The sequence below is a fragment of the Chanodichthys erythropterus genome, chromosome 14, assembly GCF_024489055.1.
Source record: "Chanodichthys erythropterus isolate Z2021 chromosome 14, ASM2448905v1, whole genome shotgun sequence".
Lineage (NCBI taxonomy): Eukaryota > Metazoa > Chordata > Actinopteri > Cypriniformes > Xenocyprididae > Chanodichthys > Chanodichthys erythropterus.
This window is the reverse complement of record NC_090234.1, coordinates 19,636,041-19,657,868: the sequence shown is the minus strand read 5'-3', so window position 1 is coordinate 19,657,868 and position 21,828 is coordinate 19,636,041. Positions and strand designations below refer to the sequence as shown.

At 37.7% G+C, this 21,828-nt stretch overlaps 1 protein-coding gene across 4 annotated transcripts in view; it reads left to right on the top strand.

Annotated features, from left to right (window-relative positions):
• Positions 1 to 21,828, top strand: part of itprid2 (ITPR interacting domain containing 2) — a 51,692-nt gene that overhangs the window by 17,747 nt on the left and 12,117 nt on the right. For 2 of the 4 annotated variants that reach the window (XM_067410734.1, XM_067410735.1), the window contains exons 2-12: positions 3,539 to 3,737; positions 4,849 to 4,891; positions 6,959 to 7,008; positions 7,568 to 7,621; positions 10,214 to 10,256; positions 10,336 to 10,434; positions 11,437 to 11,645; positions 16,679 to 17,352; positions 18,385 to 18,445; positions 19,308 to 19,396; positions 20,145 to 21,665. In XM_067410734.1, the coding sequence (XP_067266835.1) occupies positions 3,581 to 3,737; positions 4,849 to 4,891; positions 6,959 to 7,008; positions 7,568 to 7,621; positions 10,214 to 10,256; positions 10,336 to 10,434; positions 11,437 to 11,645; positions 16,679 to 17,352; positions 18,385 to 18,445; positions 19,308 to 19,396; positions 20,145 to 21,665 (3,000 nt within the window). In that variant the 5' untranslated portion in view covers positions 3,539 to 3,580. The other 2 variants (XM_067410736.1, XM_067410737.1) reach the window with 2 other exon arrangements.

The window sequence follows — 21,828 nt, the reverse complement described above, 5'->3', positions numbered from 1 at the left end:
ACAATTATTATATCAAATATTATATTATTAAAATATTTAATTAAAATTAAAATGATTACATTTCAGGATTGCAGAAGTTTATGAGCTGCATTTTCATTATGTAATTTTAATATATAATGAATTTTCTGAATAAGGATTTTATTTTATTTTTTTACATGCAATTTCTATTTTAGAGCTTGTCATAACTTTTAAATTGCATTTTCATTATACAAATACCTAAGATTTTCTTAATTTCCATGACTTTTCCAGGTCTAGAAATCATTTTTAAAATGGTTCTACATCAGATATTCCAAGAATTGTAATTTTTTTTTTTAAAGGTGCCCTAGAACTTTTTTTTAAAAGATGTAATATAAGTGTCTGTTAAGTTTCAGCTCAAAATACCCCATAGATTTTTTTTTTTTTTTACCTGCCTATTTTGGGGCATAATTAGAAATGAGCCGATTAAGGGTGTGTGGCCCTTTAAATCTGGTGCTCCACGCCCCAAGAGCTCGCGCTTGCCTTAAACAACATAAAAAAAAGTTCAAACAGCTAATATAACCCTCAAAATGGATCTTTACAAAGTGTTCGTCATGCAGCATGTCTAATCGCATAAGTACAGTGTTTATTTGGATGTTTACATTTGATTCTGAATGAGTTTGAGGCTATGCTCTGTGGCTAAAGGCTAATGCTACACTGTTGGAGAGATTTATAAAGAATGAAGTTGTTTATGAATTATACAGACTGCAAGTGTTTAAAAATGAAAATAGCGATGGCTCTTGTCTCCGTGAATACAGTAAGAAACGATGGTAACTTTAACCACATTTAACAGTACATTAGCAACATGCTAACGAAACATTTAGAAAGACAATTTACAAATATCACTAAAAATATCATGATATCATTGATCATGTCAGTTATTATTGCTCCATCTGCCATTTTTTGCTATTGTCCTTGCTTGCTTACCTAGTCTGATGATTCAGCTGTGCACAGATCCAGATGTCCTGCCCTCGTCTAATGCCTTTCATAATGTTGGGAACATGGGCTGGCATATGCAAATATTGGGGGCGTACACCCCGAATGTTACGTTACAGTCCGTGTTATGTTGAGATTTGCCTGTTCTTCGGAGGTCTTTTAAACAAATTAGATTTATATAAGAAGGAGGAAACAATGGAGTTTGAAACTCACTGTATGTCATTTCTATGGCTGGGCGATATATCGAATGCTTTTGTCACGCGCATTTCGTCAGTAAAGCCGGTTCCCTGATTACCACTAAATCACCTGCTTTCAAATGGAGCGGCATTTAATAGACAGAGCCGTAGTTCACTGACAAACCACGCAATATCGTGTTCAATATCGATATGAATCGCCTGAACTCTTATTTAACTATGCCGAGGTAAATTCAATTTTTGAATCTAGGGCACCTTTAAGCTTATTTTAATATTTATTTTTGTCTTATTTTAAGGTTCCCTTGGAAGTTTTAAGAGATTTCCTAGTTGTAGATTAGATAACTTTCTAAATATATATTCAGGCAGGTATATTTCCAAATGTTGATTTGTTTCCTTATAACCACTAGACTTTGGTAATAAAATGAGGTGGTGGTGCTGGTTAACAAGTTTTCATTTTAGTCATACTTCTATGATCAGTCTGAAAATAGACACGCGCTATTAATAGCAGTGTGTGTGAATAGATGGAGATCAGACAGCTGAATTATAAATCCATCCCATTTGGTCAGGCTCGTCTGTTCTTTCAAAAAGTGCCAGATCCAAAACAGGAAATGACTCCGCACAAGCTTGTAATCTTTCAACTAAACAGACATTTCCTGCTCAACTTGTTTTTTGACTTTTTCTTTCTACCATATATTCCAGCTAAGACCCTCATCCCACCCCCATCTCACTCTCCCTCCCTCCTTCTCCCTCTCATTCTTTGGTTTGCTTTGTATGGACAGAAATCTTGGAATCTCTGTAGATGTTATTAGTTTCTCATGCTGGTTATTTGTTGTCCCTGCCATCACATGGCCTTCATCTCTTATTTGATTTTCCAGTATCTGGAAGCAATGTTCCCTCTAATTTTTGTTCTTGCTAAGCAAAACAAATTCCTATTGGACAGGTCCTTGAGCCACCTGAACAGAAACATCACATGTAACAGTTTAGATCTTTTTTAGGTTATCATATTTTGTAGACTGCCTAAGATGTTTTGCTGTACATTAACTAAAAAAATGGAAATGAAGTCTCTTTATTGCAAAAACATACCTTAGAATATTTAGACTGACTCTGTCAGGATGATTGTTATTTAAAGCTACAGTGTGTCATTTCTACACCTCTAGCATCTGTTATTGGACAAAAACATGCCGCCTAATTAGAGCTGCATGATTAATCATTAAAAGATTGCGATCTTATTCCTAAATGGCAAAGATTCGCCTGTGTCTATTAAACCTTTGATAAGTACAATCATATCTGCATTTACCCCTGTTGCTGAGCCAGAGAGAGCAGTTGTCATGAAACAGCTTCACAAACAGCCTTTTCTAACACGCATATTGTGTACTGAGGTAAAAGTAGTACTGAGATAAAAGTTTATATATCGGATAAACACTGATGTCAGCCGTAGCTATCAAAATGGAGTAAATCACCTTTTGAAAGTAACTTGGTGCTTCAAATAAAGATTGTATCAATTACATCGTTATGCAGGTAAGCGGAGGCAAACAAATTGTATTTTCATTGTATGTTCATTCAACAGGATTCTTCCAAAAACACTGATTCATCCAGTGATTAAATAATTGAAGTCTTTATGAGTGAATCATTGAATCATTCATTCAAACTGATTTCATTCAAATTAATTAAACATTTCAAATAGACTTCAGCAATTAACATTTTGTCAGAACCTTTAGTAAATTACATGTTACTTTTAGTTGTATCGTTGTGGGAGAATCATGATCGGTATTTGTATAATTTAATTTATCCAAATGGTTCAGCTCTACAGATTTGAAGTGTCTATTTTTCAAAGAGGCGCTTTCATGCAAATTTTTCCACGTGCATTATACCAACTGTAGATTACAGATTTACATTCATCATCAAGTCAACATTTATTGGTGTTTATGGGTTCAGCAATACTTACAGAGAATTACTGTAATTATTCTTGAAAGTGGGAATTCATACACATTTAGGATAATAATATATGTAATTTCAGAGTCTGTTTTGGATTGCGCCCGTCCATTTATACTACGCATTTTGGCTTTGAGAGTCTGTGTGATTGGAGACACTGCTGTTAAAAGGTCTATTACACGTTCTGTTTTCAGTTAACACCCTTCACCAACTTAATATGCAAGTAATGCATCAAAGACATGTTGGGTCATGCATTTCTGTTCTTGCTCAGACGAGAATATGTTTGCAAAGATTTGGTTTATGTGGCTTGGTTCAGTAGAGGAAGACTCTTAAAAGTCTGCTTCATATGACACAAAACAGACACAGCACTCTTCTTTGGGTCTGCCACCAATCCCTCTGGAGAGATTGGGTCCTGGATATTGTTGTCCAGCTCAGATCTGTCCCTCTTCGCTTTTGTGCAGGTGAACCGTCCCCCGCTGTAGTATCCCGTCCGAGCCAAGGACATGGCCGAGTGCGGGTCCGCCCCTGCCAGTTTCAAGAGGAGGGTCTGGGCTCAGAGCCGAGACTCCTGGCAGGCTTCTGAGTCTCAGGACCAGGGAGCAGAGGAGCCGCTGTCTGCCCAGCCTATGGAGGATAAGACTTCGACAGCCTCAGAAACGGGTACGGTGTTTCTATTAATGGTATAATGGTTTCAATTTTTCCAGTTTGTTCAGTTCTGTGGTCACGGATACTGCATACATAGTATTAGGGTTGAATTTTCAGAAATTCCAACCGAGCAGCCATGTGGATTCAAATACAGTAGTTAAAATATTGTCTTTCACACTGATTTTCACTGAGAATATTGCATTTTTTTAAATTCACTGTATGTATGTGCGTTTAAATTTAACAACACATAGTAATAAACAGCAATATTTACCATTGTAAGTTATTTAAATGTTTTAATATATGAAAAACGCCACACAAAGACTTGTCTAACAATATTTTCGCTACAGACGTTTAAGCCAGAGATGCTATTAAAATGTCGTATTACTCTTGATTCTGTAGAAACTGATTTGCCATATTAATTAATCGCATTAAAATCATCATATTGGCTGAAGAAAAAGCAATGCCAGGAAAATCATTACAAATATATTCGCTACACAAAGATGGTACATTGATAACTAATATTTTAACACATTGTTTGCTTGATACGGATTGTATTGTCTCTTTAGCTGTTTTTTTTTTAACCACTCTTTTACATGAATTAAGCCTGCAGATAATATTTTGTGAATGTTAATGATTTATTGGGCTATAAAGATTCAGCGATACAGAGAATTGCCGTAAATACTCTTATAAATGAACACCTAAAAAAAATGTATGCAAATTCAGGCTGATATTTATATTTTCAGGGGGAAACCGGAATGTCGGATTGTCATTTTTTTTTATTGTTTAAATCAGTTATCAACAGGGCATTTGGGGGTTCAATGCTCAGCAGGAAGTTTTACTGGAAGTTGTAATGTCGTAATGAACACAGCAGGGAGGGAATGCAGAGGTTTGGCTGGTTGGCTTGGCATTTGATTCTCCACGCAAGTCATGATAAACCAATTAAGAGAAAATAAAGGTTATGGAAAAAATGGAAATTGCAAACCACAGGGGTAGTTCAGAGAATACCCTGTGTTTGTCGTCACAGTTAGGTTTGTTGTTTACTGTTTGTTTGTTCGGTATTGCTTTTAGGGAAATTCATTTGGTTATTACACTGCAGAGTTACTTGTATTTTCTTTTTTCCCCCCAGGCCGTAATCCAAATCAAGTAGAGAACTGGCTCAGGACCTGCAGGTGAGTTGCCTATAAAAACTCTGTGCTCATAAAATACAAATGCAAATGGTGTGAGAAAGATCTGTGTACACGCCATGGTGTGACGTGAATTGGTAAGTAAACAAATCGCTCCCATGCGTTCCGTTCCCTGTCTTCCCTGGTGTTTCTGACAAGCTGTAAATTTGAGAGAATTGTGTGAATAGTTCATTGGGTTCAGACCGTGATCTTCCCAGAGTCAGGAAAGTCATTACTTGTGAGCACTGACTATTGTCCTTTGTGCTGCCGGGGTTTTTTTGGGTAGCTTTTTTGAGTCTGTGGGGACCCCATTAATGCTGAAGTTGTCCTCAGAGAGTTTTTAGTCTTTCTCTCTGTACTGCCAGGCTGTTTAGCTCTGAAACGCAGGAGGAAAGGGCCGTTTATTTACTTTGAAGATATACGTCCCTCATGACCAACATAAACCTTCCTTGTGAAAAACAAAACAGAGATTCCAGAATTGTTGGTGCGTGTCCTTGTCTGCTGTTTCATCTTGTGATCTAAAAGGAAGCCTGTTTGTTTTTTGTTTGAACGTTGAAGGTAATTTGGCTTAACGTCATTTGCTCAACTTTTTTTCGTGGAACACGTGAGAATCGTTTGTTGTCAGTGATGCAGTAATATTTAATTGCTGTTATAATCTGAATCATTGAGTTTAAAAGTTGGAATTAATTTAAAAGTCTAAGAGCCATACGCTTGTATTTTTGGTACAATAATGGTATCACCAACATGTTTGGAATTATTCACATTGATAAAGTTATGTCCCATTCAAAAGTATGGGGTTGGTAATATTTTTGAAACAAGACTGCATTTATTTAATAAAAATACAGTAAAAATAGTAATATTGTGAAATATTATTACAATTTAAAGTAACTAATCTCTATTTGAATATATTAGAATTTTTTTTTAGGGATGAACATTTTGGTCGATACGATAACCGATCATTCTTTCATTTTGAAACCGATAACCGATATATTGGCCAATAAATCGAAATCCAAATTGTTATATCATTTTTGGAGAGCCTGATTACAAAAACAAAAGTCTCACCATTAAAAGCCATGTCCCAAGCACGCAATTATAATTTTACTTAGCTTATACTGTATGACAGACCATATACATATACAATACATGATTCCAATCATATTTCACACAATTCAAGGCCATCATGGTGAACCGTGCGTATCCGAAGTGTCTTAGCCGGAGGAAATAATCCATTATTTGTTGACTTTAACATATCAGCCAAATTTAACATAATGATAATGTTAAAAATGAACATATATCGGCCGATATATCGTGCATCTCTTTAATTTATTCCTGTGATAGCAAAGTTGAATTTTCAGCATCATTACTCCAGTTTTCTGCATCACATCATCTTTCAGAAATCGTTCTGACATGCTGATTTGATACTTTTTTCTCATTATTATCAATGTTGAAGAATAGAAAGTTCAAAAGAACGGCATTTATTTGAGACTTCAATGATGAAATGATGAGTAAATGCCAGAATTAAATTTTTTGGGTGATCTGTTCCTTCATAGTTGATTTAATCAAATGCTACTGAACTAGTGTAAATTCTCCCTCTGAACCCAGTGCCACACACTAGGTCAATAAAAATACCTCGTGCTCGTCCTATTCCCAATTCCTGCTCATTATCATTAAACACACATGAGACAGACATCCTCCTACAGACTGGCAGGAAATGTAAGTGTCTCTGCCGCTGAGAGTTTGCTGGATATCCGGAGCAAGAAAGACTTTGGTGGTGCTGCTGGTGTTGTGAAACATGGCCAGTGCGCGGCAGAGCTATTCTTAGCCTTGTTGTACGTGGTGTGTTTTTTTTCTCACGCCGTTTGGATCTCCAGGTGTCTGGATGAAAGTGGCAGGGGATTTCGAAGGCAGCGTTTTGTAAGTGCCTAGAGAATCTGTGTCAGGGCTGCGTGTATGAAGAAACTAAAACGCGAGGGAAGGGTGTTTGTGTGCATGTTTCTGCTCGAGTGACATATTTTGGGGAGAGATTTGGCGAGTGGACTGAGAGGATATGACGTGTTATTGATCTTTCAACAGGACTCCTCTCGGGGCCTCTTTGGACGAGCAGAGCGGCAGTCCGTCCAGAGGTGAGTTCATCTTCTTCAAACCAAAAATGGTGCATTTATTTGCGTTTACAGAAGTTGTCGACTTTCTGGGATCGGTTTTACTGTAAAAGGTTACTCAACTGCTGGCTGACTCTCCACCACTCCTTGTGAACTTTGGAGCAAGATCTCATCTCACAATGCACTACAGCACGCATGCACATTCATTGGCGCACACACACACACACACACACACACACACGTACACTGCTTTGGGGCCAATAGCAGACCCCCACACACTCCAGGCAAAGAAGTGCCTGATTAGATGAACGTTACTATACAGGACTGAAGCCAAGAGCCAGATAATGTGTTATGGATCAGGTCATTTGGAACTGCATCGGCAGTCTTTCTGATAACTCTGTAGGTAAGGCAATTGCACATGGGAGTAAATATTTACTTTTAACCAGTGCGTGCAAGCTGAAGTGCTACTTGGATGTATTTAAGTGTTCTTAATGTTGAAGAGAATGGAAAATTATCACTTGTTCATTGCGATAGGTCAATGCAAAGTATTTGCTGTCTGAAAGCTGTTCTGTTTGCTTTTCAGTGCCATTAAAGAATGGCTGTAGCTTTGAAGATGACCTGTCCCTGGGAGCTGAGGGTAAGTACTCTCCACTTTCTCCCTCAATCAGACGTAATTGCTCTCAAGTGTGCTCCTTTGTGAGGAATGTGCCGAAGTATTCCAAGAATTCCACGTAGTTTCTTGGAGGTTAATGAACCGATTGACAAACGAGAATGACTGCTGGCTGCCTTGTGTTGTGGCTGTTTTGTTTTTTAAGTGGGTCTGTTGTCAGTTTTTGTGCTGTTTTTAGAGTTTACTTTCTGTTTGGATTGTGTGCTGTTAAGGACAAACATTGACATGCACACACATGCATGTGATACTCGGGTTAAAAGACTGGTCTTGGCACATCAGATAACTTATCTCTGGTTTCATGGTGCACCTTATGGCCCATGTGTTAGCGGGAGAGGAACGCTTGAGTGAGTTGCAGCTCACTTTTAATTCCACTAGTTCAGAAGTGTTGCAGAAATCGTGATGTTAGCGAGGAATTATTTAATGCTGATGTGTGATGTTTGATCAGGGAGTGCATTCTTTGTGCTACACTTGTTTTTTGTTTGTTACATACTGAGGGTCCAATTTGGGACATTTTCAGGCCGTAAATATTTATCATCAACCATTAAAGTAATTATTTTAATTATTTTAAATTATTTTAATACAATAGCTGAATTTATTAAAATAACCCCATTCATAAGTATGTGAACCATTGATTCTCAAAACTGTGTGTGGTTACCTGATGATCCATGACTATTTTTCTTTTGTTTTGTGATGGTTGTTCATGAGTCTCTTGTTTGTCCTGAGCAGTTAAACTGAGCTCTGTTCTTCAGAAAAATCCTCCAGCTCCTGCAGATTCTTCAGTTTTCAAGCATTTCTGCATATTTGAACCCTTTCCAGCAGTGGCTGTATGATTTTGAGATCCATCTTTTCACACTGAGGACAACTGAGGGACTCAAACACAACTATTAAAAAAGGTTCAAACATTCACTGATGCTCCAGAAGGAAACACGATGCATTAAGAGCCGAGGGGTGAAAACTTTTGAATTCAAATATCAAGGTAAATTGTACTTCATTTTTCTGCCGGGAAACATGCAAGTATCTTCTGTTGCTTCCGAAAAAAACAATGATATTTAAACAAAATAAGAAATTGTGACATCTTCATCCTGTTCAAAAGTTTTCATACCCCGACTCTTAATGCATCGTGTTTCCTTCTGGAGCATCAGTGAATGTTTGAACCTTTTTTAATAGTTGTGTTTGAGTCCCTCAATTGTCCTTATTGTGAAAAGATGGATCTCAAAATCATACAGTCACTGCTGAAAAGGGTTCAAATATGCAAAAATGCTTGAAAACTGAAGAATCTGCAGGACATTCTATTGACATTTTTGATATATTTTTACTAGTGGGTGCAGGACACTATAATTTATAGTGAGGATAGCAAAATAAAGTAAACTGTGACATATTATACCCAAAAATTCTTCATACAGTGGACTACCAGTAAAATTGATAAAAATGTGGAACCAAAAATTATTCACTTTGACCCGACCATGTTTTGCTTAAGTGGTATCTGACATAATTAAGATAAATTTTCTCTTGATCTTGTCATATTTTATTACCATTTTTTTAAACTATAGCGAATAAACTGTATTAATAAATATATAAAAATATATATAAATATAAATATATAAATATATAAATTTTATTTTCTGGAGGGAAAAATGTATGCAAATGTATACAGGCTGTATTGTTTGTTTTGACTCATGCACGAGTGTTATCTTTGGAACCTGTCTGTGCCACTTAAAACAGTGTTAAAAAAACAACAACAGTAATAAAACAATATTTATGGCATATTAACATAAAAAACTATATTAATAGCATACTATTTGCTTGTGTAATGGGCCCTCAAATACTGCATTTTCTTGATTAACTACACTATTTTATGTGCGACAACAAAACAAGTTGAGTAGAAACTTTTTTTACAGACTCTCCACAAGCCATTGTGCAACTGCAGTCAACCAGATTTCACCCTTCACTGTGTCTGTATGTGAAGAAACGAGTCCAGACTAGTTCCACTGAATGACTCAGCCCCTGTCCGTGGTTATTGACAAAAGCACAGGAATCAGGCAGCACCAGTTGTGGGAATTTCTGTGGAAATTGGAGGTTGAGCATTTTCACCTGAGGCTGATGGATGAGTGCATGTAAACCAGGATGCTTCAGGCCAGAAAATCTCTGGCTAATGTCCTCTGCGTCTCTGTGTTCAATCCTGTCCTCCATAGTGAACTAAAACCTGGTGTCTAATGTGATTTGTAACACGAATCGTTTGGCAGCTTAGGATGTGTGCGCATATAATTCTGTCATTGTGCTCTAAGTGCTGGGGAAAACGTTCCACAAAAGTGAATCGTCATCCGGAGTGAATGGTTCTCAGCTGAATAAATCACATCTGAAAATTAACATGGTCACAACGTAAAATAAGGCTTCTTCGTAAAGAATTTCGGACAAATCCCACAATGTTAAAATTTCAGCCAAGGCTTTTGTTAACTCCTGTCAAAGGTCAACAGGTGGTTTCAGGGGAATTTGGTATCAAATTAGGTACGAATCCAGTACAGTTAAGCCTCTATTCTTCTTTCTCTCTCGTCTCTACAGCCAATCACCTCCAGAACAGCAGCACTAAAACAGAGGCCAATGGGTAAGCAAGACTTCCAAAATGTTCCCATCTCCTTCTGTTTTGGTCTAGTCACAGGTGGGTCACTGTCTTCTTTCCTCAGCTATGAAATGCCAGCCAAGGCCAAAAGGAGCCAGTTCAAACAGAAGGGCAGAAGTATGAACTCCACAGGTTCTGCAAAGAGCAGCACCACGGTGTCCAGGTACTTTACAACAATGACGTACTAAAGTCATTAACGCATGCAAAATGTATGTGCTTGCAAAACAGCAACAAATCAACCAGTGATTGGGCAATGTAAAATCATTTTAATTTACACTTTATTGTAGTTAATGATGATGTGGCCATATTTAAATAACTATTAGTTAAATACAATTAGTTGACTGATATTTGGTTAGTTAGATAGCTGTTACTAATTATATATTTAATATATAATTGAAAATCAACGCCAATATTGCATTGAAAACCGATGCCAATATTGCTAATCTGGATAATAATGCCAATAATAATATCAAATAGTATTACAAATAGCATTTTTCACACCACTTTTAGCCCTAATTTAAAATTTTTCATTTGAAAACTAACAAAACTTACTTAAATTTTACTTTTATTTACTTAAATTTGTTTTTTTCTATATTTAACCTTTATTGGGTTATTTTGTTATATATCACATAGCCATTCATTCACACATTTTTAAGTGTGGTTTTAAAGACAAGTTTGCTCGTTTTCTACATGTTTTGCGTCATCCAACAAACTTTTGCTGACAAATAAACAAGGAGATCTGGGTGTAGGTTACATGGAGAAAGAGTACACATTGTTCATTTACATATACATTGTAACAGTACAAAGCTGGATGAAAATCAGCAAACTTGTCCTTTTAGCTGTCCAAATATTTTTGGCGGCTTTGAACTGTAAGCCGTGCTTGTGCTGAAGTGTCTTCTGACAGTGGGTTTATTTTCATTTTTGGGTGAATTAACCCTTTAACAGACACAACTTTTGATCTTAATTTAAATATGTATACGTAAATGCAGAGATTAACATTAACTAAGATTAATAAATGCTGTAGAATAATTGTTCATTGTTAGTTCATGTTAACTAGTGTTAAAGTGTTACCAAGATCTTTATATACAGTGTCTGGAATGCATTGCTTTTGCAAGTATCAGGCTGATGAAGATATGTGTCTTCACGGATGTTATTTTTCCTGCAGTGTTTCAGAACTGCTGGACCTGTATGAGGAGGATCCGGAGGAGATTTTGTACAACCTCGGCTTTGGACGGGAGGAGCCCGACATCGCCTCAAAAATCCCTTCTCGTTTCTTCAACTCGTCTTCTAGCGCCAATGGCATCGACATCAAAGTTTACCTGGGAGCCCAGATTCAGCGCATGGAGCTGGAGAACCCGAACTACGCCCTAACAAGTATGTCAGCCGTACTATCGACACAATCCTTTGCATCTGATAGCATTTCAGCCAACGTGGTTCACACCGCCGTGTCTGTGCACGTTCAAAATCTTGATCAAAATGAGGAATGGAGGGAAATATTAAATGTAACATGCAGGGTGTAGCGAGCATTTAGTAATGTCTACATTTGTCCCCTCCCCTCCCCTATTTTTTTTTTTTTTTTAATCTGAAAAATAATCATTACATCATTGTTTCGTTTCGTACGGACATGACACAAATAAATAACATTGCAGCTAGGCAACTGGACAACATTTAAGTCAACATGAAGTCAAAATAGACTGTTTACCTACTTAATGCACGTTCTTGGTCTTATTGTGCACAATTCATCGTGCATGTTATTGCAAATAAAAAATGTTAGACATAGAAATCTTTTAACTAAATAAGTTAATAACTTCCTCTGCTGCTTGAAATGACTTTCCTTTTTTGGCTCACATGCAAAACATTCTCCAGTAACTCCACTCCAGGTTTTCCATTTCCTACTCCTCTCAAGTGAAAGCAAAATTTGCACCATTAATGATCTACTGTCAAGTTCTTTCAATGTTTTTTTTTTTTTTTTTTTTGTATCTGGATTATCATGCCTAAATTCACTTCCAACATTTCAAAAATATATTTAATTATTTTAATTAATACATTTTGACAAAATAGTGAAGAATTTTTGATTGATCTTTTTGGTGATTTTTGCCTTTATTATGATAGTATAGAGTGGACAGGAAGCGATGTGGGAGAGAGAGGGGGATGGGATCGGGAAAGCTGGGTTTCCAACCTTGGGTCACCCGAAGCGCAACAGCGCTATATGTTGGCGCAGTGTTGGGCCTAACGCATTACAAGTAACTTAAGTTACGTAATCAGATTACATTTTCAAGTAACTAGTAAAGTAACACATTACTTTTTCAATTTAAAACAAAATATATCAAAATATATAAAAGTTACTTTTTCAAATAAGTAACTCAAGTTACTTTTTCACATTTATTGACTGACAGCTCTCCTGTCCCTATGTTGAGAGAAATAAAGTGCAGAGTTATTGTGTGTGCTGTGTAGACTTGATGGTTATTGTAGTTCTAGACTAAATGTGAACACTTATTTACTCATCTCACTTGCACAAAAACATTCAGTATTCCTCAAAATGAATGAAAACAGTGAAATGAAATCTCATTTTAACCCTTAAATGCATGACTGTTTCGCCAATCATTCTTACATATTCGGGTCTTTATCGACCCTGATCTGTATCTAACACGGAAGGATCTCTACCTGTCGCGATAATATAAAACTCCTCTGATATTAGAGTAACAATTACAGAAGAATAAAATAAATCATATTTTGTTACCTTTTGGAGCTTGAAAGGGCTCCGTTTGAGCAGATGTTTTATGCCATCACCACTGTCCTTGTCAGAGCTCATTTCCCAGTAAATTCAGCAAATAATGGGCTAGTTTTATGTTTGAGGTCACGAATATGAGTCCATTCGCGATCTCAAACATATTCTCAAAACTCTATAATTTTCAACATGTTCTAAATCAATATTTCAATCGCTAACAGCTTCACCAGATCCATACAGTAAGTTACAGTCATATTTGATTGCGTTTAGTACTTACTCTGCAGTAAATTGCTGAGCCATTTCATGTTTTTCTTATTTCGTTTTCTGTCTGAATGAGTCGTCACTTCAGCATTGTGTATCAGACATTGCCACCTTGTGGAATAAAGATGAATTGCACTTATTCCGTCATCTAAGATTCAGTTATTGTTGTGAAGAAAAAATATACGTACACTCATACACACTTCGGGTCGTTAGCGACCCTATACAATTTTTACAAAAAATGAATACAAAAATAGGCATTCTTTTTTCTTTCTTGTTATATTCTTTATAATGAATTGATTGAGGAATACCAAGAAGGTTGATGTCTAACTTTAAAAAATAAACGAGGAGGAGGGTAGTGAATGATGTCCTGGGTCACTAAAGACCCGGGGAATGCATTTAAGGGTTAATTCAGAATGGCAGTACAGCTGAAAGGTTTGTTTGAGCTGCACCCTCTACTGTACAGGCATAAATATGCATTTCCTTCAGCCTGAGGCTTATTAATTTCATGTAAAAGGGCCTTAACATTTGCCAAAAATAGAAAGTTTTTTTGTTGTTATTAAAAAACAGACAAGCAAGCCCAGCCCTGGTGAGAAAAAGTAACGCAAAAGTAATTTAACAAATTACTTTTCATAAAAAGTAACTAAGGGACGCAATTAGTTACTTTTTAGGGAGTAACGCAATATTGTAATGCATTACTTTTAAAAGCAACTTTCCCCAACACTGTTGACGTGCTGCCCACAAGGCTATTGGCGCCGACACAAAAAATAGTGTAGAATTGTAATATTGGACATTTATCAGTTAGCAACCATAACATGAAAAATCTATATCAACTTCGTTATCAGCCAGAATTTTAATATCAATGCATCCTTAATTGCATTACCAATCCTAGAGTGAGAAAGAACTGCACTTTAAGAAGCGCACTTGTTAATCTAGACAGTCTTACGCCACTGCGTTAACCATAAACCATAGAGAAGAATGACAAAGACAGCAACGAGGGATGAGTTGAGGGAAGTTGTGGTGCCTATAGAGGAGAAGTATGACTTTAAAGACCACATTGCAGAGCATTTAATCTATTGCATTTCTCAATTACTCCATATCTTCAACTAAACACTGAGCTTCTAACCATCAAACACTCACTGATCAACAACGCTGTGTTTACGAGGGCTGTTCAGACTCTGCTCAATAGAAGTAGAGCACAACAAAGCCATTGTTCTCTGTGGGCACAGAAATGAGAGGCAGAGACAGACGGCAATGGAGAGGGAAAGTGACAAGCAGGCTGTGGCACAGCAGAGCTGATTCTGCCATCCACTCACATCAGGATTCGGCCTGTGTGCCAGCTCTGTGCCAGCTTTTGTGTTGGCCTACATTTGCATAATTCTCACTGAGCCAAGACAAAGCAGCGGAACAGGAAGAACCTTGGTGAGGGTAGGGATGTGTGAAGTCTGTAATAAGGGCTGTTTTGTTGATCGTGAGTGCACTGCATTTGGCTTCAGGTTTGTTTTGTAGCTTAGTTTTTGTAAGTGCTAGTCTGGCTATGAACTGTTTGGGTAAAATTTCGATACCAGTATAATATATAAATTATAATTTACTCAACTTTATGTCATTCCAAACCAAGAAACGAACCATAAAAGCCTGTAAAATTAGTTACTTAGTAGTTTCTCACATTTTTATTTTATTTTATTTTATGTTTTCAAACAGTTCTATTTGATGGTGCAGAAAATATGTTATATTATATGCATATTTAATATAATGTTTTGAAAAGCTTTGTTTGAAGGTAGTTGTGCCAATTTTATTAATTTGTTTTCAAACAAACTGATTGCAATTCCATTTGATGGTGCTAATTGTGCAGAAAATGCATTAATTATTTAACATTAAATAGTGAAATATTAATATAAATATTAACAAAGAATCTAGATTCTTTAAATAACATTTTAACAATATTAATTCAAGTAATTATTGCTGTCAGTAATAAAATAAAGAACAATTACAAGTAATTGAACAAATAATATTACTGACAGACAGCAACAGTTTTATTCGGTTACTAGTGCACAGACATTCTGAAACATTTTTTTTTTTTTTTTTTTTTTTTTTTTTATGCCACTTAACCTAGACTAACCAACTGTTTATGGAAGGGCATTTTGATTAAGAAGTGGATTTGAATGTTTATTAACGCAGTCACATTACTGTGAGGCATTTTGTGGACTTGTTCTCCCATGTCTTGTTGACTTTTCTTACGTAACTCTTGCTTCTTCCTCCCTAAATGCTCCTCCATGGGGGCTGAGATCTCGAATCGGACGTGCTTGTCCCTCTTTCACAGAAAACTACACTCTCTGTTCCCCTTTTCTTTTTCTGGCACATGTTCTGCGAGCCGTTCCTGAACGCTGACTCAGACAGCCTGGCTGCATTGCAGGAGATAAATGAAGACTATTGATTTCTGAACAACACTCATCACTGGCTTGTTATCACTTGTTATCATTCCATTACATGCCTGCAGTATTGTCAAATCCTTTTCCCTTATGTCAGCCATTACAAATGACAAGCTTGACGTTGATAAAAACCATCGACACAAAACCTTCACACAAAAGTTGACAGTGTTTCAGACAGGATCCTGTTTTTGCACTGGAATGACCCTATATTTTTTATTATTTAGTATTTGTATTGTTTTTTTGTTTTTTTTAAATTATTGCTTTCATATGAACTACAAATAAGTCGTTACACTGCTTTTAGTTTAACTAACCTTACAAATTAGCATTTTAAACATTGCAACACAGAAACAATTCTTAACTCATTTTGAGTTTGACAAGACAACCTGCGGTTTAAGTGAGCAATGAGTCCGTTCTGTCAATGATTCAGAATGATGACTCTTGTAGTCATTTCAGTCTAAATTACAATGTGGATTTACTGTTCAGATATTACTTTTATTTGTCGGTTTATATATTTATTCATTTGTTTATTAGTTTGTTTATTTGTGGAACCCTTCAAATGGTTTCATATGAAGTGTGCATATAGTATGGGACTTCCCCTATAAGAACTGGCCATTGGGTTTTTTTTCAACTCATTACAAATGAGGTCCTTGTAGGCCTATTATATTATTACTTATTATATTATATTATATTATATTATATTATATTATATTATATTATATTATATTATATTATATTATATTATATTATATTATATTATATTATATTATATTATATTATATTATATTATTTTATATTATTGTACATTTACTATTATAAATACAATAATACAATATATTATGCTAATGTACAATTTATTTATTTATTTACCATAGAAGGTGTAGTAAACACTGTTTGAAAAGTTGACTTTTCAGGTGTTTTCTGTGGTTTCTTAAATTACTCCTTTATTTTTTTAGTAAAGAGTTTTAAAGGTTGCTCTCCTTCTTTTTCTGTAGGTCGATTCCGTCAAACAGAAGTACTGGCTACGGTAGCAAACGTTTTCACGGAGATCTACTCCCACGTGTCTGGAAGACCAATGGAGAAAATCGGCAATGGCGACATAGAGGTTAAAGCACCTTCTCCATTAAAAAGGAATAATTCCGCTCTGAATGTGGCCAAAATTCTAAAACGGAACATTACGAGACAGAACCTGTTGGCCTCCAGCACGGAAGGAGCAGCCAAACAGCCTTCAGCACCTGATGCTGACAACGCAGAGAGTGTGAACTCTGACGTACGGGAAGGGATGACGGATACCGAGCACAAGCCACAGCAGAAAGGTTTTAGGAAAAAAGATTCATCTCTGGCAACGGTGACCGAGGAGGTCCAACAAAGTATCTCAGAGGCCTCACTCAACGGAGACATCCCAGAACCTCTCTCCAAGGACTCTACGTTAACGAAGGCTGATCACTCCACTTCGTCACCAGCTCTAGACAAAGACAACCCACTTTCCCCGGTTCTGGTGAGCATCAGTCGGGCGCCTGACGAGAGTGACCTCACGACGAAGTCAGAACTCAAGGAACACCAGGAGACCATCACTTCCATTCAAGATAAAGAACCATCTAACCTGCTGCCCAACCCACACATAGCCCACCTGCTCAGCCAGCCCAGAGACTCCTTTGAAATGGAGGAGGTATGGTTCCCTTAAGCTTCAGCTTTACCAAAACAATCCTCCCCGTTTTCCCTTGCCCAGTTCTCACGCTGACAATCATCTCCAGGCTTCTCCAACAGTTTTTTTTGTGTGCGTTTTGTTGTAAAAACAGCAGAGGGTCATGACACCTAAAGCTAAAAATAAGTAGGGAACATGGAGCGCCTGGAGGATGTTCTGGGGATTATGGTTTTGCCTTTGGTTATGTTGGAGCATGATACTGAATCCTAATAGAAGACAATGTTCATGAGTGATACTCAAAATCTGACCAAAGTTATCGGTGGCCAATTAAGTGTGCAATTTTTGACATTAAAATATTTCCTCCTATCAATTTCTATTTTAACATTGCTTTCAAAAAGTTTCAAAAATAACAACGTAACCGTTTATTACACATTTTGAGTTTGTTACTCATTTTGATATTATAACCGGCAGTTTAAGTGAACAAGTGAATAATCAGAGCTGACTCTGTTCATGATTCAGAACTCCTGTATTATATATGCATTGAACAGTCAAATATTAATTGTAAATTAATAGTAAATACATAATAATTGTAATAATATACTGTGTATATATTTGCAATTAATAATGGTTCTATTTATTCGTGTATCTTTATTTCGAAAGTCAATGGGTCCAATGTTGTTTGGAAGCCAGCATTGTTTAAAATATCGTTTTTTGTGTGTGTGTTCTGCAGAAGACAGTAAGTATTACAGGTTTGAGGGTGAGTAAATGATGATAGAATAGTCTCTCTTTGCTCTGTTTGTTTGAGCATCCCAACACAGCATGATATGGTAACATTGGCTTGACCAATAGTGTGAGTTTGGGGTGTGACTATCTGTCAGTCAAAACCACCAAGTACTTTTTACCAGGTCATTTTATACGCTGGCCTTTGGTCATACCACATTTTCTAACAGTGGCTCATGAGCAGCATCATTTGAGTATCTAAAACTGGTGTAATGTTCAAGTGTGAATTTCCGTTGTTGTAATCTGTCAGAATGGTAATGATCTATTTCTTTGCAGTTGCAGAGTAATGAGGATGAAGCTCTTCCTGGTCCTGGCGGCATGTCTCGAGATGGCAGCGGTGAGTGTGGACTGACTGCGGTTATCAGTCATGCTATCAGGAAACTGAATTTGTATTCGTGTCAAAGGCTATATGCAATTTTGAAGCATTCAAAACACAACATGTAAAAGAGATCTCTTAGCAACAGGTTTCATAGTTACTTAAGCAATGGTATTGTTTACAACATGACAATCTGTAAGATTTAGATTGCTGTCCTAGGCAAAACATTTGAATTAAGATAAAAATGCTTTCTGACTCACACAGAATGTAACGACCATTTGATCATATCGGGTTGTCTTTCCCTAAAAGAAAACAGAGGGAAAAAATTCTTATTCAAACACTCGACATAACTGTGATAAGTTTTATTATTACTGTCCTGTAGCCCAGCCCTAAAGAGCTGAAGAGGATTTTAGTATGTCTTTTAAAGACAGTATGGAGCAAGTCTGCCCTCGTGTGGTAGAATTTAGATTTAACCATCTTCATTTATATAGCGCTTTTCACAATGTATATTGTTTCAAAGCAGCTTCACAGTGACAATAGGAAAATACTGTATGTAGAAGAATGTTCTGGATTCAAGTTAATTTTTATATACATAAAATTGATTGTCATAATTATGATCTGTTATGATCAATATGATTCTACCAAAGCTTAACTTGTATTTTAAGTGAATGACTTAAAATTGTGAATACCCAAACTTGTTAGTATTACATTGAAAAAGTGATAGGAAAAGACAAATATGTGGCAATAATTTACCATGTTCAACACACTGTCTTAAAACTCATAAGCACGAATGATACACTGACTTTCATTTTGAGAAGTCTTCTAGTGCTGGGAAATTAGTCATTCACACTCATTTTTGGTGCTCATGTTGTGTCTCCTACAGAGCGGCTATTGAGAACTGCCAGCCAGCAGTCTGACAGCAGTGGGTTTGCAGAGGACCCATCCACAGACGGTTCGGGTAACCACCTGAAGGTATGTGAGTGTGGGCATAACCATCTGGGCTCTCAACAATCTATGAATACAAAGCATGTAGTCCTCCTTGGATAAAACATACCTGCACAAAACTAAAACGGCAGACGTACTGAATGAAAATGCAAATTCACACTCTGACAGTAGGTGGTGCTTATGGAACAGCAGCGATATATAGCATTTCTCCGGTTCTCTAGCTTTTCTACACAATGCAGTGCTTTGCTTATAAACGCTACTTTAATAGGCATTAAACAGAGGTAGAGGAAAAGAAAATGCCATTGAAACTTTTCTGAAGACAGTCATTTGCCTTCAGAGATACATTCATATAAACCCATGCCCTCAATTCAATATTTATATTTTTCTTCCAATATTTGAGCTTGTTGTGCCTGTACAGTATTTTCTCCGCTGTCGCGACCGTTCTCCTCTTTTCGTCCGTCTTTGGCTTGTCCCGTCTCTGGCCAGTGTTAATATCCTGTTTACACACTTCATATTATTTCCACACCAATGACGTTTTGGGAAATGATTGCAACGCAGCCTTGAAAATGTCCTCTTTAATATGCACTACAACTTAAAATTGTGCCATGTTCGTTCTCAGGGAAATTCACAAAACATAAATGAGGACAAAAAATAATAATTGCTGGTCCTAGGAGGTTAAAGACTGTGAAACTACAAAGTCTAACTTTCTACATCAATTTTTCTAAGAACCAGTCCTTCTTTGGATAATGGAAGTGAAACTTCTCTCTTTTATTAGGTACAAGAAAGCTCAGACAGCTGTGATAGTGAAACTACAGTGACATCGCATGCAGGAGAAGTCAGCACACCAGTAGCATTGGAGTGCCCCAACTTTGAAAGATTGCAAGCTGAGGACACCCATCCTCTGCCCAGAGAAGTCCCTGAGATCACCAGCCTCCAGATTCCCAATCCAAACTCTGACAATATTAGCACCAATGGACCACTCCTTTCTCCTGACTCTGATAGGGATTCCATAATCGAGTCAGGTTCCAAAACAGAAGAACCCACCACATACTCTCCAGAATTGGATTTGAGCGTGATGGTAGATACTACAAGAGATTCCATCTCAGATGTAACTCATGAGGGCAACATATCCCAGCCTGGTTTGGGCATGGATCCAGACTCTCCTGAAGATCTACATTCATCCTCTGGACCAGAGTCTTCGATTCTTGAACAGTGCCATCCCACGGATCAAAGGAGGCAGATGGCCCTCCACACAGCCCATCAAAGGTCATCCTCAATGGACGAGGAACGTCCTGGCCGAGTATGGGTGAGGGACAGCAACTTGCTGAGGGAAAGCTTAGAGAGGAATCCTTTAAGGAGATCTAGCTCCCTTCCATTGACTTCGCTCAGCCCAGCTCGAGTGGTCACCTCCATGCGTGTCCAACTGGGAAAAGGCTCGGTCAAGCACTGTACCCCACCCTCGTATTCATACCGCTACGAAGAGGAAAATCGCAGTGACCGAGAAGAAGTGGATTCCATCATGGAAGAAGATGAAGTTGATCATGCTGGCAGACAATCTACACTCTTGAATTCTGCTCCAGCAGAAAGATCAAAGATGGATAGGGGAACACCACCACACCCTCTCAACATACCCCAACATCTGACTCGCTCTTCCAGCTCGCTTTATAGCGTCCCTGCCGACTGGCCCCAGAGGCCCTTGGGTGAAGGTCCAAACTGGAGCACATATAGTGTCCCAAACCTTCCTAATTATACAGGCCTGCCCCACCATCTTCCTCATCCTCCTCCTAATGGGTCCTTCTACTCTCCACAACACGGAATGGCCTACAACTTCTCGTACCCTACCAGACCTCCCCACCACACTCCCTTCCAACAACCACAGAGCTCGCCTGGTCCTCAGCCACTTCAGAGCAATACATTTACTCCACCACAGGGGGCGCCCTTTACACCCCAGCACAATATACATTATGCGCATCCGCACAGCATACCATACAACTCATTCTGCTCACCTTATAACGTTTCTCAGGGAGCTCCCTACGGCCCTTCAATGAACATCCACGGCAGCCCGTACCAAACTCACATCCCTCTCGCGCAGTCCCACAGTGCCCCCTACACTTTGGGATACAACAATTCTCCACATCACCCAGGTGCCCCCTACAGTCATCCATATTATCCGTCTCCCCCCTACCCTTTCTCCTTTGGGACTCCTCCGGCACCCGCCCCTGCGATGAGCAGCACAGAGATGCAGCTCAGGAGGGTCCTCCATGACATTCGTGGGACAATGCAGAACCTTGGTCAGGTGAGAACCGCCGAAATTCTTTGTATACTTGTGTATTACATGACCTGGCATGATTTTATATCCGAACGGTCTTAAAAGATTAGTCCAATTTTAAATAAAATTTTCTTGATAATTTACTCACCCCCATGTCATCCAAGATGTTCATGTCTTTCTTTTGTCAGTC